Source organism: Calliphora vicina, chromosome 1, assembly GCF_958450345.1.
Source record: "Calliphora vicina chromosome 1, idCalVici1.1, whole genome shotgun sequence".
NCBI classification, from domain to species: domain Eukaryota; kingdom Metazoa; phylum Arthropoda; class Insecta; order Diptera; family Calliphoridae; genus Calliphora; species Calliphora vicina.
Window position 1 is genome coordinate 13,376,075 of NC_088780.1, and position 17,072 is coordinate 13,393,146.

Genomic DNA, 17,072 nt, shown 5'->3' on the forward strand with positions numbered 1-17,072 from the left:
TGATAAAAATATGTAAAAAATCTAGGTAGTGGTGATTTTTGCTTATATCTCAGCCATTTGTGGGCCGATTTTCCCCAATTAAAATAACCACCTAAGCGGGACTATGGCGGATATATTGATGTATCTATCATGTTAGAAAGTTATTTGAGGGCTTCGGAAAGCTGATTTCAACATACAGACGGACTCCGTTATCTATAACGTACCTTTTTAACTAAAAAGTACCTTTTTAAATATAAAGTACCTTTTTAATTAAAAAGTACCTTTTCAATTAAAAAGTACATTTTTAAATAAAAAGTAAATTTTTAACTAAAAAGTACATTTTTAACTAAACAGTACCTTTTTAACTAAAAAGTACCTTTTTAAGTAAAAAGTTTCTTTTTGCAAAAAGTACCTTTTTAAATAAAAAGTACCTTTTTAACTAAAAAGTACCTTTTTAACTAAAAAGTACCTTTTTAAGTAAAAAGTTTCTTTTTGCAAAAAGTACCTTTTTAAATAAAAAGTACCTTTTTAACTAAAAAGTACCTTTTTAACTAAAAAGTACCTTTTTAAGTAAAAAGTACCTTTTTAAATAAAAAGTACCTTTTTAAATAAAAAGTACCTTTTTAAATAAAAAGTACCTTTTTAAATAAAAAGTACCTTTTTAAATAAAAAGTACCTTTTTAAATAAAAAGTACCTTTTTAAATAAAAAGTACCTTTTTAAATAAAAAGTACCTTTTTAAATAAAAAGTACCTTTTTAAGTAAAAAGTACCTTTTTTAATAAAAAGTACCTTTTAAAATAAGTAAAAAGTACCTTTGTTAATAAGTAAAAAGTACCTTTGTTAATAAGTAAAAAGTACCTTTGTTAATAAGTAAAAAGTACCTTGGTTAATAAAAAGTACCTTAGTACCTTTTTAAATAAAAAGTACCTTTTTAAATAAAAAGTACCTTTTTAAATAAAAAGTACCTTTTTAAATAAAAAGTACCTTTTTAAATAAAAAGTACCTTTTTAAATAAAAAGTACCTTTTTAAATAAAAAGTACCTTTTTAAATAAAAAGTACCTTTTTAAATAAAACGTACCTTTTTAAGTAAAAAGTACCTTTTTAAATAAAACGTACCTTTTTAAGTAAAAAGTACCTTTTTTAATAAAAAGTACCTTTTTAACTAAAAAGTACCTTTTTAACTAAAAAGTACCTTTTTAACTAAAAAGTACCTTTTTAACTAAAAAGTACCTTTTTAACTAAAAAGTACCTTTTTAACTAAAAAGTACCTTTTTAACTAAAAAGTACCTTTTTAACTAAAAAGTACCTTTTTAACTAAAAACTACCTTTTTAACTAAAAAGTATCTTTTTAACTAAAAAGTATCTTTTTAACTAAAAAGTATCTTTTTAACTAAAAAGTACCTTTTTAAATAAAAGGTACCTTTTTAAATAAAAGGTACCTTTTTAAATAACAAGTACCTTTTTAAATAACAAGTACCTTTTTAAGCAAAAAGTACCTTTTTAAGTAATAAGTACCTTTTAAGAAAAAAGTACCTTTTTAAGTAAAAAGTACCTTTTAAGAAAAAAGTACCTTTTTAAGAAAAAAGTACCTTTTTAAGTAAAAAGTACCTTTTTAACTAAAAAGTACCTTTTTAAGTAAAAAGTACCTTTTTAAGTAAAAAGTACCTTTTTAAATAAAAAGTACCTTTTTAAATAAAAAGTACATTTTTAAGTAAAAAGTACCTTTTTAAGTAAAAATTACCTTTTTCAATAAAAATTACGTTTTTAAACAAAAATTATCTTTTTAAGCAAAAAGTAAATTTTAGACAAAAAGTACCTTTTAAAAAAGAAGTATGAAATTGCCGAATTTTTATTAACAAATCTCAATATTTGAAGTGTATTGTGTAAAGTACACATACAAATTTCTATCATGATTAGAAATTTTAATGATTTTCTTTTCGAAACAAGATATAAAATAACACCTTCGTAAAATTTCATTCATTAAAGAAATTAATTTCTTCAAAAACACACTATTTACACTTTTTCTACTATTTGTAAAAACTCTCATGAATTTTTTCCTAGTCAGCAATATCTAATTTGTATTTTCCACAAGTCAAATGAATGGATTCAAATCTAGCAACTCCCAAAATTTGGCTTCATTTTTGGTGATTTCTTGCATGTTTGGTAATGCCGTGGTCGGTAATGCTGTACCAAAAAAAATATATTTACCAATGAAATACTTGTTGTTTTATCTTGCAGAATTATTACCCCTCCACCTGTTTATAGATTCTACAAAACCTATTTCAGTTTATGCTAATTTCTAAAGCATTTTTTTTTTGTCCATCTTACTTTATTTACATTTGCTTATTCTGCTTAAAATTGAAATGTTTATATTTAAACTTCAACAGGAATGTGGAAAAAAATCATTTGCAACATTTATCACATGGCTGTGTGTTTTTTTCATCTTCTGCTCATGTAATACAAGTGGATATTAAATTTTCAATTGCATTTTAATAGATAAACGAATTTAAAAAAAGCTATTAATTTGATTTTAAATAAATTCTTGAATTTAGTTTAAACAAAAATTAGAGCAGAAATCTCCAATTACTCAGAAATTCCAAAAAAAAAAAGAAGTATTTAACGCCCACTTTATTTGAAAACTAGTATTTGTAGCTAAATTTAGCTAAATGATGGAGGTTTTTAAAGCTAAAAAAATGCAGTGACACCACAAGTAGGTAAAACATTAAAAATATTGTTGTTATACATTTTTGAGAAAATATGTTAAACATTTTATTTCCTTTTTTGTCAAAACTTATTCTTTTCTCTAACTCAACTTAATAAAAATATTGAATTTTAATGATTTTCATAATTAGTCCGATAATACAGGAATTATATCTTAGGATATCCTTACCATACTTTGTGCAATATTATTGCAAACTGCATTACCCATACATGTTTACAACAACAAAAAATGTAAACATTACTTGTAGATAATGTGGGTAACACAGTGACGATGCTTAGTTGTCAAATTCCTTACTCTTGCAACAACAAAATACATGCTAGTCAATGTATTTTGTTGTTGTTTGACAAATCAGAGTGTCTTCTGTCCATGTGTATGTGATTTTATTAAACCACTGCAAAGTTGACCAATAGTATTGCAAGCTTTACATTTTTCCAGGCTTTACATTAAATCAAAACGTCGCCAATGATCAGCTAGAAATTAATTCTAGTTCTGTAACAACTTTTTTATAATTTCAATTGTAATATTAGTAATTTTCAATTCGTTGAATTAAAAATTACTAAAACTTGTAATCAGAGTTCTCACTTTCATCATATTCTCATATATTCAATTTTTTAGTTACCAGATACCAGAGAAATTAACTCTTTAGTTGTAAAAAATAAATCACCCAAAACAATCGGTTTTAAACTAATTTTTTTTACATGGTTTGTTGGTATTGTTACGAAATTGTACTTTAATTCAAATATAACGATTTTAACGGCTGATTTAAAGTAGCATAATGCTTTCAAATAGCAGTGCCCAAACTTTAACATATCTGTGGGCATTATTAACATTGAATAAATGCTTTCAGTTGACCATTGATCGTAAGTATGGCAACGCTGTTTGCTGCGATCGTATATTCGAATTCGAATATTCAGTTAAAGAACATTGTAGAAATAGAGTTTTCTAGATGGTAATGCAGTGTTATAAATAGTGGCAGAGGTTGCAGTCGTGAGTGAGTTGATCAGAGACGCTTATAGAATAAACATCAACTGAGTTCCTTAAAGTGTGTTGTATTTTTCAAGTGAATTTGTGTACATTATAAAGTGTGTCTGTATTTCTGCGAATTTATAAACGTGTATAAAAAACATTGAGTGGCTATTTAATTCTGTTGTTGTTGTACATTTTAAATAAATAAAGAGTTGTTATAATTTTCAAACTACTAAACGGATTTTATTTGCAATCAATAGTATCCGGTTTATTTTAAGGAAATAAACCAACGTTTTGAAAAGGTTAAAACGTAACAGTATGATAACATTTATCAGTTTCTTAATAAATATGATAGGATACAATTAAATTTAAATGTACTTAAACTAAATAACTATTACTACTTTATTCACATGTATATTGTTACGTTTTTACCTTTTAAAAACGGTGGTTAATTTCCTTTAAATAAACCAGATTCTTTAAAATTGTAACAACTCTTTATTCAAATTTTCACAACAATTTAAATAGTCATTTTCTTTTAATACACACACTTTAAAACACACAGTGGTAATGCAGTTGATGTTAAGTCTGACAGCGCCTACAATACTGACTGCAACTTGCTGTTAAGCCGTGTGTCCATTACCAAGTTTTCTTGCGGAAATTACAATACAGAAGAGACTTCCAGAAGTTTTTGTCGTGTAAACACGTATTAGAAGCAGAGACCTGCGCCGAACGGCTGTAATTATTTAGAAATAATTTTGAGTAGTTACTTTTTAGTCGGCTGACAGCGAGCTAACCGCCGCCGTGAAATTTAGTCGGCGCAGGTTACTGATTAGAAGTCGACTTTCAAAAGTTACTTGCAGCAATTATGTGGAAATACGTGTTTGTTGCTTGCTGGAAGTAAAAAATTTAAAATATTTTTTTAAAATAAAATTTTTTTTTAGTATTTAACTTGTATAGTTTTATTTATATAAATTAACTGAAAAACAAACAACATAATTAATTATATTCTGAAAAAAATGGAACAAAATTAAAAATATTCACTATTTCGCTGCTGACAAAACAATGGAACTTTTAAACTTCTGCAAGAAAGAAGGGTAAAACGAAAATAAAATTTAAAAGAACGATGTAAAAAGCATCCTGTTTACAGTTATTTTATTTTATTTTTAAATTCTGGTAATTTTTCACAATTTCTTTTTCAAAGTTAACGAAAATGGCTAAAGTTAAGATTTGTGATGACTTAAAAAATAAAATAATTAACGATTTTAAAGCTGGTTTAAAACAAAAAAGTATCTGTGACAAATATTCAATAAATAAATCAGCAGTTTCAAAAATTATAAAGAAATTTCGTGAGACTGGTTCTGTAAAAACTCAACATTTAGGTGGAAGACCTCGTAAGACTACTCCTAGACAAGATATGTAATTTAATAGCGAGAGAGTTCAAGAAATTCCCAAAAATAACTCCTCGAGAGTTTGTTAATAGCCTAAAATTAGAAATAAGTACCCGAACAGTTAGTCGCAGGGCAAATGAGGCTGGTCTTGGTTGCTATCGTCCTGTGAAAAAACCACTCATTTCTAAAAAGAACCGTTCTGTTCGTCTACAATTTGCCAGGGATCATTTAAACTGGTCGATACAGAAATGGAATACTGTCCTCTTTTCCCACGAATCCAAATACAATTTAAGAGGCAGTGATGGGAGAACATTTGTAAGACGACCAAAGATCCAAAGTACACAAATAAGACTGTAAAGTTTGGCGGTGGCAATATTATGGTATGGGGATGTTTTTCAGGGCAAGGTATGGGCCCAATTCATATTATAAAAGATACCATGACAGGTATAGGATACAGAACCAAATTAAACGATGTTATGTATCCATACGCTGAGGAAAATATGCCCCTAGTTTGGAGATTCCAACACGACAACGACCCGAAACACACCTCTAGGGTTGTAATCGAGTGGTTACAATCCAACGAGGTACGTGTTTTTGAAGTGGCCTGCCCTATCGAAAGATCTGAATACCATAGAAAATCTATGGGAAATTGTAGATCGTAAAATAAGGAGCCAAAATTACACCAGGAAGGAAGATTTATCGGAGGCGGTTATAAGGGAATGGCAAAATATTTCAAAGGAGACCATTGACTCTTTAATTGGTTCAATACATCGTCGATGTGTAGCAGTTATAAAAAATAAGGGATACCCAACAAAATATTGAGTTATTGCAAAGTTTAGACAGACCATATTTGTTAAAATAATACCAAAGTTTCCATTGTTTTGTCAATGCCGTAATAAAGAAATCTTTTAATTTTGTTTTCTCATTTTTTGAATTTAATTAATTATGTCCTTTGTTTTTTGTTAAATTAAGTTAATAAAAGTATACAAATAAAATACTACAAAAATGTTAAAATTTTTTAAAAAATTATTTCAGATTTTAGGCCACTAATGAAATATTTCTTAATGTTTCCATTGTTTTGTCAACCACTGTATATAAGTTTATCTTTCTTTTTGTAATTTCTACATTTTTCATTTCCGACCCTATAAAGTATATACATATATTCTGGATCCTTATAGATAGCGGAGTCGATTAAGTTATAGCCATATTTTAAATTTTTCGTAAAACTTGCGATTTTTTAAATTGGCGTTTTTGTGAAATTTGAAATTTTTTGTAAAATGTGCAATTAAATGTGTATTTTTATGAAATTGTTGATTTTTTTTTTCAAATTATAATTTTTTTAAATTGGCGTTTTTTTTAAATCGGTGATTTTTTATGAAATAAACGATTTTGTTTGGAATAAAGCTCAATTAATTTTTTGCCGATTTTTCATAATTATTTTTTATCTTTTTTATCTATTTCTTTAGATTCTTACAATCATGTCAGAGAATCCGGCAAATCGAGTGATTCTAGTCTTTCCAGTATACATGGCTATCGCAGATTCAATGATGATCATATAGGAGGCGGTGGTGGTGGCTTAAATAGTTCGGGGATGGTAGGTGGAGGAGGAGTAGTAGGCACAAACGAAAGCTTACGAGTGGGTTCATTGCAAAAACATCGTAGTCGTAAAGAGGGTAGCAGTGGTGGCAGGTAAGTTTGTCTCCATTACAAATTCAAATTTAAAATTAAGTATGTTGTAATGTTTATCCAATTGTGTATTGTTGTCTGAGTATTTGCATTAATGTGCGATCACGTTTGTTTGGATGGATGGATAGATAGATGGATATCATGCAAAACATAATTTATGCCATTTTAAATTTAAAACGTTATGTATCTTGTATTGTCATTTATAGTTTTGATGTGCTGCAAGAGAGTATCAGTTCGCATAATATTCCACATGTCAGCAGTAGTAGCCAGCGTCAGCATAGATCAAGCGAAATGAGTTCACCCACTATGCATACGCCACAAACGAAAAAGAAAATCTCACCGGATGCTCATCATTTGCAGCAATATCCACAAACATCGCCGTCGCCACAGCAACCCATATTTAATTCACAGCAACGTTCATTGGTAAGCGGTGGAGGCGGTAGTACTACGGGCAGTGTTGGCAGTAAGTCATCAACATCCACACGACAAACTATGGAATATGGAGGAAGTGGTAAGTTTGCAAATTTTTTTTTTGGAAATTAAACCTAAAAAAATCTAATATTTTTTTATTTGCAGATAGAGAACGCGACTTTAAGGTGTCCTTGGCTAGATCGGGCAGTTTTATGTCTTCATCCATTAATCCCTCGGCTGCTGGCCACCACAGTAAATCGTATCGCCGTTCGGCGGCCGAGACCGCCAATGGCGTGGGTGTTTCGCCTGCCAGCGCTGCTTGCATTGTGGGTGGTGGTAATGGTGGCAATGGGGGAGCGGCTAGCGATGATTCCATGCACGAGAAATACTTTAAATCCGTGGAGAATACGCCACTCTCACGCCGTCGCCACACTACCACACCCAAAGGTTCCAGTGGGGCCGCTAGCGCCAGCAGTGGCCATGGCACTGGTGGCAGTGCTGGCAGCAATATGAAACATTCTAGTGATTCATCACCCCAAAGTCCCATCAGTCCACACAGTAATAAAAATAAACCACTTAAGGCCTCGCCCAATATTATGTCGGAACGCGGCACTCCCTTGCTACATTCACCCGGTGGTCATTCCATCTGTTCGGTGCAACAGCCACCATCGTCATCTAGTCATTCGCATCATAAACAAGATTCATCTTGTAGTTTAGAATTATTAAATTTGGATCGTTTGTCGTTGAGGGAGGGTGCTGGTGGTGTTGTTGGTGTCTTGGGCGAGAGAATGGGCTCCAACAAAACCACTTCGCCTCACTTGAGCGACATAACGGGACATGTAACGGCCACGAATAATATAACATCCAAGAATTTTCCTTCTTCCGACAATATTGGCCTGTTGACTCATTCTTCAAGGGGTTCGAATGATTCACGTGGCAAACACAAGTCTTCGAATACGGGTTCATGGTCACAGCCGCAGGATAATCGTTCCAGAGGTCATAATTCATTGAGTTTGGTGAGTTTGTATGGCATTTAAATAAATTATCTTAAGTTTCTCATTTACCGGCAATGGCGGGGAAAAACTTTTGTTTTAAATTAAATTTATGGACATTACAAGTTGAAAGGATGTTTAATATGTTGCCATAAATCTTACAACCTTTGATTTTTAATGATTAACCAAGAAAAGAGAAAATCTATTTATTTTTTTATGGCTGCATTGTAAATTTTAGGTTATGTTTACATTTTTTTTCATATAAACAAACAAATGTCGGTAATACAGTTTGTTATGATATTGCCGGGCATGGAGAAAGAAACTAAATCCTTTTAAAACGTTTTTTTTTTTAATTTCAGGACAAACAATCTCGTCATTCTAACGATTATTATCATCATGATAATAAACGTAATTCTCGTAAAGCCAAAGAAAGACATCATCATTTGCATGCCGATAATAGTGATGTGGAATATGATAATGGTAATATATCGCCCTTATACAGTAACTGGGATTCGGTAAGTCTTATAGGTTCCATTAAAAATTAAGATCATTCTAAATCTTTAATTTTTTCTACAAAATAGGAAATGCAGGAGCATTTATTGCCCCTCAAACACTACATAATCGAACAGGCGAAATTGTCGGGTCGTTATGTATTCGGTGATCCCATTGATTCGGATTCCTATCATTCGGACAGCCAGTCGGAGCAGTCGTTGTCGGGTCATGAGCCCGATAATGAAGATTCAGATGGCGGTTCGGATACACATGGTGGTTATTTAGAGCACAATTATGGTATGATTGAAGACTATGCAAATATGGGCGATAGTGTCTCATATTATGCCTATCAATATCCACCATATGATCCAGCTGCCAGAGAAGAAATGTAGGTGGTGCTAAACAAAGAAATAAAAATAATAAATTGCCATAAATTTCAATTATTTTAAATTCTTTTTTTTTACATTATTTTTCTTTAAAATAATGGAATTTTTTAAAATATTATTTTTATATATTTAGCTCGGATAACGTGGAAGCTGTTCTAGAGGGCATAGGCTCCGATGTTAACTCACAAAAATCAAAACAACCTACACGCTATCAATACTACGATACTGCTACCACTCACACCCCCTCTACACTTAATCAACAACAGTCGACACATCATTTCAGTACAGCACAGCAACAGCCACATCATCTCCTTACTGCACAACAGCAGCCACAACAATTGTATTCAAATGCACCGCCACTACCGCCCGGTCATCCTTCAGCCTCTGCCTCTCATCATCACTTGCAATTGGATGGCTCGGACAAATCAAAACAATCACAAACTCTACCCTCACCCAATCGGCAAATATCACGCATTGCACAAAATTCCCAAGACAGTGGCACCGGCATTGGTGGCCGTTTGCCAATGCCACCGCCGCCACCACATCCCTATACCAAAGAAGGCGAAACAAATGTTTCGAATATGGTGGGTGGCAGTATGATGCGTCGACCATTGCCACCGCCCAATCTCAAGCCCACTATACAGCAAATCTTTCCACCCAGCGAACGGGCACCCCAGGGTCTGGGCGGTATGCCCACGTTGGCCTGCATGAAGGAATGTGATATTGAAAAGTTTGCGGCGGATAATTTAAATCTGCACTCAAAGGGTATATTTCGTAAAAAGGTAAATTTTCATTTCTAGTTTTTCATTAAAATGTTTAGAGATTTTAAAATTGTTTTTTTTTTTATTAATTGTTCTACAGTCTTCCGTACGTGACATGTTAAGTTGGACATCGGAGGCCATAAGTCGTCCCATGCTGGCTTTGTCGCGTGACAAAACCGATAAGAAAATTGCCATAGAACTGTTTAAATTGGTGCAAATCTATATGGGTGATCGTAAGGCACGAGCAGGCATGAGTTTAAATTCGGTAGCCATAGATATAATAACAGCCGCATTGCCACAGCAACAGTAAGTAAAGAATTTTTGGAGAAAAACTCAAAAGAAACCAAGAACTTACTCAAAAGGCGCTAGTTTTGTTTCTTTATTAGAGCTTTCCCCTCATATCCAATCATTCCCATTTTTAACACTGAATTTTAATAGGAAAAATGGGAAAAGGGAAAATACTCCCGGGGATTTTTTTATTCAAGATGGGGCTAATAATTTCTTTATATTTGATGGGTTTCTGATTAATTCAGACTATTTCTGAGAAAAACCTGGAAATATTACTAGGACTGCAACTGATCAACTCAAATTTATTGGTTCTCATTGAACTGAATCAAAAATTTTGAAATCTTTCAAAATTTTCTATTTCTTTTAATATTTTTCTTTTTTCTCTCTCTCTCTCTCTCTCCCTCTATTAAAGATTACGAGATGAATTGTATGTACAATTATGCCGCCAGACCACAGAAAATCCCAAACGGGACTCTTTAATTCGTGGTTGGGAACTAATGGCCATTTGTTTGTCCTTTGTGCCACCATCAGTAACATTTCAGCCGACTTTGTTAAAGTAAGTATTCCAAAATAAGAGCTATTCTGCAAACCAAGCTAATAATAACGATAATTGTTTATTCTTAACAGCTATGTCAATCGCCACAGAGACACCACTTATGCTATATCATTTCCCGAGGTGGGCAAATGGCCCATACATGTACAAATATCTCATTACGCCACCGTGTGTTGCAGACGTTTGGATCGTATTGGTAGTCATGGGCGCAAGCAGGCGAAAAAGCCTACGGACGATGAAGTGGAACAAGCTAGGGTATGGGTTTTCTCTTGATTTTAATAATTCTGTATAAATTTGTATGGGTTTTTTTGTGTTTTTTTTCAGAATCAAATTTTACGCAATAGCATGTTTGGCAATACTTTGGAGGAGGTAATGCAATTGCAAAAGGATAAATTTCCATTCCGCAAATTGCCGTGGATACAAACAACGCTATCGGAACATGTAAGTTGTGAAATGATTTGTAATAAATTGCGGACTAAGTATAATAATTCAGTAAAGCTGAGGAAATGTTTGAAAATTACTTTTTTATTGAATGAGTTTTTAGTTACTAAAAACTAATACTAGTTATCCTTCAATCTAGACACCAGAGGTTTGACTGGTGAATTTAATAAGGGATCATTAAGCTTCCCACCACTAAATATCCCTAATTCAGTAAAACCGAGGAAACGTTTGAAAAATCACTGGTTTTTAGAGTTAATGAAGGGTAAAGTCGATAGTCACTAAAAACTACTACTGGTTACACTTCAATCTACATGCCAGAGTAGAATTTAATAATAAAATATTAAGCTATCCACCCCTCCACCACCACTAAATGCTCTAATTCAGTAAAACGGAGAAAACGTTTGAAAAATCACTAGTTTTTAAAGAGAATCAAGGGTTAAGACTTGAGTCACTAAAAACTACTACTAATTACCCTCGTTCCCACGACAATTGGATCTCCGTTCCGGAACGACCCGAATCATATTCGGCCAAAGATTGTCAACTCAGCGACAGCTGTACAAACCGAAAGTTTTTTCCCCAGGTGAGCAAAACATGTCGGCAATTTTGCTCAAAATCCTTTTAATTATAGCCGGCGTTGAACAGAATCCAGGTCCCAGTATTTGGCTCTGTTCAATATGTCAACAACGCATAATGCGTAACACCACCTCAGTACAATGCACCGTTTGTAATAACTGGTGTCACCTGAAAAGGTGCTCAGGACTCACCAGTCACCGCGACTGGAACCCCAGCTTCGTAGGATCTTGTTGTAGTACGCAGCCTCAAAACCCCAGCACTACCCCCATAATTACGATCCCACAATCCCGTGTCCAAACTCCACCCCCCGGACAAAATTTTGTCCAATCCCCAACCCCCGGACACAGCAGACCCTGTTCAAATCAATGGACATGTTCTGTCTGTCAGGACGTAATTAGAAGGAATATAACATCAATTCAGTGCAATGGCTGTAAAAATTGGTGCCATATGAGAAGATGCTCTGGATTACGCTCGCACAAGGACTGGAGTAATAGCTTTTTAGCCCCCTGTTGCATAAACATACCCCCGGCGACAGTTGCCACCCCAGCCACACCTGTGCAATTCACCCCGCACAGTGTTGTGCAGACACCCCAACATCTGCCTCTACTACAACAACAAACCCCGGCGAGAACTCCACCTCAACTGCCAAGTATATTAAATATACCACCCCATCAGCACCATACCCGGCGGCCTTTGCATATCGGGGATTCCCAAGTATCGTTTAAGATCATGCAGTTAAACTGTAATGGTCTTAGAAATAAGGTCGTGGAAATCACCAATTTTATGCATGTTAATAACATCCTCATTGCCGCCATTCAAGAAACGAAGCTAACCAGGGATTGTAGACTCTCGGCTTCCAGTGATTACAACATCATTCGGAAAGACAGGGAACGTGATCATGGTGGTGGCCTTGCTTTTATCATAAAGCGAAGCGTCAATTATACGTTGACAGTACCACCCCCCTCCCCCTCTCCTGACCCCTACCTGGAAGTAATGAGCATCTCAATAAAAACTGGAGATATTGAGTTAGAAATTGTCAATGTATATATTCCACCCGTAAACAGCATTGGGACTAGTTATCATCCCAGCATAGCACACCTTTTGCAAGGAGATAACAGAATAATACTTGGTGATTTCAATGCTCACCACGAGAGTTGGTACTCCCAGCTACCAAACGATCCACGCGGTATTTCATTATCAGACCAGATAGACGACTCGGACTTCGCTGCAATTAACGAAGACCTCTCTACGAGAATAACTGCTCGATGTTCAAGCTCCCCAGACATTTCCATCGTCTGCATGTCGCTTCTTGCCCATACCACCTGGCAAGCCCAAACGGCATTAAACTCCGATCACATCCCTATCTTGATCACAGTAGAGAAGTCTAGCGACTTTGTGGAGCCAGATAAGCGCACGTTCGTTAACTACAACAAAGCTGACTGGCACAGCTTTACGAACTACATAGACGATACACTACGTCACTTGCCGCCCCCCACATGTGCCAGAAGGGGTGAAGCAATCTTTAGAAAGATAGTCCTTCAGGCGGTAAGGCGCTTTATCCCCGCAGGAAGAATACCAAATATTAGACCAAATTTTCCATCACAGGCAGCACGATTGGCTCAGGAACGCGATCTCCTGCGTGCTAGCAATCCAGCTAATGAGCAAATTGAGCAGTTGACGGCTGAAATTGACTTTATCGTCGACGAACATCGCCGCAACAAATGGTTGGACCACCTGAATCATTGCTCAACAGACTCTAAATCGCTATGGTCTACTATCAAAAGTCTAACTGGAAACAATAATAGAAATCAAAACCTCGCTGCTATTGCGTTTAATAACTTGCAACATACAGATGCCAAGAAATGCGCAACACAATTCTGCAGGCAATTTATAGAACACCCCGCCACGCAGAGCCGGACCAAAAGGACTATAGTTCGGAGAACTAAGAATCTTACTCGAGATCCTCAGCCACGCTCCTTCACCTCCTGTGAAGTCGAGTTCATTATCTCCAAATCGAAACCTTCTAAAGCTCTAGGTCCGGATGGTATCTCAATGATAATGCTAAAGAAGCTCGGTAAAGTAGGTCTGGAATATCTCACCCACCTTCTGAATCTCTCGATTCACCATTTGGTGATTCCAGATATCTGGAAAGTGGCTCGAGTTATCCCAATTCTAAAACCGGAAAAATCAGCTACCCTAGGAGAATCATACCGCCCCATCTCCTTATTGTCACCAATAGCAAAGATTTTAGAATCCCTACTATTACCCACCCTGAAAGAGCATTTCCCGCTCGCCACACATCAACATGGATTCAGGGAAGCGCATAGCACAACAACGGCTCTAACTCAGATAACCTCCCAGATCGCCAATGGCCTCAATCAGCAACGACCGTGTCAACGTACCATCGTCGCCGCACTGGATTTATCCAAGGCATTCGATACGGTCGATCACTCGATACTGATTAATGACATCGTGAACTCCACACTCCCAAATGATGTCAAACGCTGGATAGCCAACTATCTATGTGGAAGACATGCGTTTGTAGAGTTCAGAGGCCAGAAATCAAAATACCGCAAGATAAAGATGGGCGTGCCACAAGGAGGAGTACTATCACCGATGCTCTTCAACATATATCTTGCCAAGCTACCTGAACCCCCCCCAAATGTCTCTATGGTGTCGTATGCAGATGATTGCACTATTATTTCATCAGGTGTCAACATCGACGACATAAGTGCCAAAATTACCCGATACCTGGCCACCATAACAGACTTTTTTCAGGAACGCAAACTCAGGTTATCTGCTCCGAAATCCTCGGTGTCCCTTTTCACCTCTTGGACTAAAGAAGTAAGGACGGCGCTCAACATCTCAGTCGAAGGTCGAACTATCCCCACGGTTCAAAACCCGAAAATTTTAGGGGTAGTCTTCGACAGCCTCCTTCACTTTTCAAGGCACGCAACCTACATCAACCAAAAGGTTAAAAATAGGAACAAGGTCCTTAAAGCTCTAGCTGGCACCTCTTGGGGCATGAACAAAGAGACGATTGTAGCGACATACAAGGCAATTGGTCGCTCTCTTCTCAACTATGCTGCCCCAGTATGGACCTCTTTCCTCAGTGACACCCAATGGCGAGGTTTACAAACGGCCCAAAATAATGCTCTCCGGATCGCAACCGGTTGTGTCAAGATGACGAATGTGGATCATCTACATGAGGAGACCAGGTTACTGTCGGTCAGACAACATAATGTGTTGTTGACTAGACAGTTCCTGTTGACATGCCATCTGCCGAGTCACCCCAACCATCAGATTCTGATGCAGGATCCTCTTCCCCGACACATCCGGATGGACTTTCGACACTTTCGCAGCGACATCCAAGACGTCATACCATCGGACGTCGACAGATTGTCTATTGCAAGTGCTCGGAAATTGTTGCATCAAACGGCGGTTACTGAAGCCATTAATGGCTACACATGCAACAGAGTCCTAAATGAACACCCCCCTGCGATATCGGATTGTGAGAGACAATTACCAAGGCATACAAGAACTATATTAGCACAATTAAGAGCCGGTTGGTGCAGTTTCCTCAACTGCTACCGAGAACGTATCGTTCCTGGCACTTTAAACCGTTGCCCCGCCTGTCATCAAAGTCCTCACGATACAATACATTTATTTAATTGTCCCACCAGGTCTACAAATTTGCGCCCCATAGACCTGTGGTTAAGACCAACTGAGGTGGCGCAGTTTCTCCAACTCCCACTTCCACCTACTGACATCAACACAAATAATTAAAATACTCACTCTTATAATTACAGGAAAGAACAATCGGATACAGTCGAACTGTTACAACAACAACAACAACTAATTACCCTTCAATCTACACACCAAAATTTGGTCCGGCGAATTTAATAAGGGATTATTAAGCTATCCATTCATCCACCAGCAATATCATGGGGCAACTTTCAATGTTGCTTAAAAAAATAGCCAATGTGTTTATAAAATTAATATATGTACAATATATAGGAAAAAATTAAAGAATTTTTAATTGTTTATTGGTCAATTAATGAATATTAAAAGTAATTTATAATTTTTTAGCTTCATTGTACATTTTATCTATAGATTTAACAATGTAAACAAAGTGCCGCCATGTTTGAGGTTGTTTTTGTTACATTTATTACACCGTATTGCCCTAGTCGGTAATATTTAGGTAATACAGTTTGTTATAATATTGTGTGGCATATTTTTAGGCTCCTTTTAGCGGATGTCAAATGACGAATGTTTACATTTTAATTTTTGCAAGTTTTTTTGGCATAAATTGGGTCCGTTGCTATCATATGGTTAGCATAAATACTTCTACCATTGTCACTAATGTTGTGCATAATAATTCTGCTCCTCAGATATAAATCTATCAGTCGCTTTAGTATTTTCAATAGCAAAGAACACAGCTTGATAGGTCTCAAATCGTTAGTTATTGCTATAAATATTACCCTGCCAACTCCCGGCACACCGGAGTATACTTCGTTTAGTTCAGATAAAATTGATAGTTATTTACACAATATAAAATCCACAAAGGCAACTTATTACTTATAAGGATAAAAGCTAAAGAAGTAAAATGTGGCAAAAAAACTTTTACTAAAAGGCCGCACCATATTTAAAATTATCTTCTCGATTGGAGCATTATTTATAGGTTCCATGGGCAGACACTCTTCAAGCAGCTCACTTGGGTCCATTCGAAACTGATCCCATTGTGATAAGCATTATTTATAACACACATTTAATATTTTCCTTTTTTTTTGCAGGTCCTCCAACTCAATGGCAAACAAACCGAGGGCATATTCCGTGTTTCGGCAGATGTTGATGAGGTGAATACTTTAAAAAGTCGTTTAGATCGGTGGGATGTTCCTGAATTTAAAAATACTATGGGTAATTAATATGCTTATATTTAATTTATTGTCAATTTCTTTTAACATTTTACTTTTTTTATTTTATTTAGATGCTCATGCGCCTGCTAGTCTTTTAAAGTTGTGGTATCGTGAGCTTTATGATCCTTTAATACCAGATGAATTGTATGATGAATGTGTAAATACCGAGGATCCAGATAAAGCCAAAGCTATTGTTGATAGATTGCCAGAATTAAATAAATTGGTAGGTTAAGAATAATACTTGCATCCTTCCCCTTACCCCCATTAACACGAAGTCTAGTTATGCCTTAACTAATAGTTATAATGTTGGTTAAAATAATTTTTGTATGAAAACTGTCCGTATAACTATTAGTTAAAACATAACCAGACTTCGTGTTAATGGGGGTTAATAACAAAGTCTTAACCTATAGTTAATATTAAAAACAAGTCTTAAACTTGACAGTTATTCCTCAATAATTTAATATTTTACTTGCTAAAACTAAAATTCGTTTAAGCTTTGTCTATGCTTGATAAATT

The 17,072-nt window shown here is 35.2% G+C and overlaps 1 protein-coding gene across 2 annotated transcripts in view; it reads left to right on the top strand.

The window, feature by feature from the left end:
* RhoGAP93B (MyTH4 and RhoGAP_KIAA1688 domain-containing protein RhoGAP93B) overlaps positions 1-17,072 on the top strand; it is a 272,594-nt gene that overhangs the window by 254,644 nt on the left and 878 nt on the right. For both annotated transcript variants that reach the window (XM_065499059.1, XM_065499060.1), the window contains exons 6-17: positions 6,524-6,746; positions 6,950-7,254; positions 7,320-8,170; positions 8,506-8,661; positions 8,728-9,026; positions 9,158-9,806; positions 9,886-10,091; positions 10,486-10,629; positions 10,701-10,881; positions 10,951-11,067; positions 16,434-16,557; positions 16,628-16,779. In XM_065499059.1, coding sequence (XP_065355131.1) covers positions 6,524-6,746; positions 6,950-7,254; positions 7,320-8,170; positions 8,506-8,661; positions 8,728-9,026; positions 9,158-9,806; positions 9,886-10,091; positions 10,486-10,629; positions 10,701-10,881; positions 10,951-11,067; positions 16,434-16,557; positions 16,628-16,779 — 3,407 coding nt within the window. The remainder of the gene's footprint in view (positions 1-6,523; positions 6,747-6,949; positions 7,255-7,319; positions 8,171-8,505; positions 8,662-8,727; positions 9,027-9,157; positions 9,807-9,885; positions 10,092-10,485; positions 10,630-10,700; positions 10,882-10,950; positions 11,068-16,433; positions 16,558-16,627; positions 16,780-17,072) is intronic.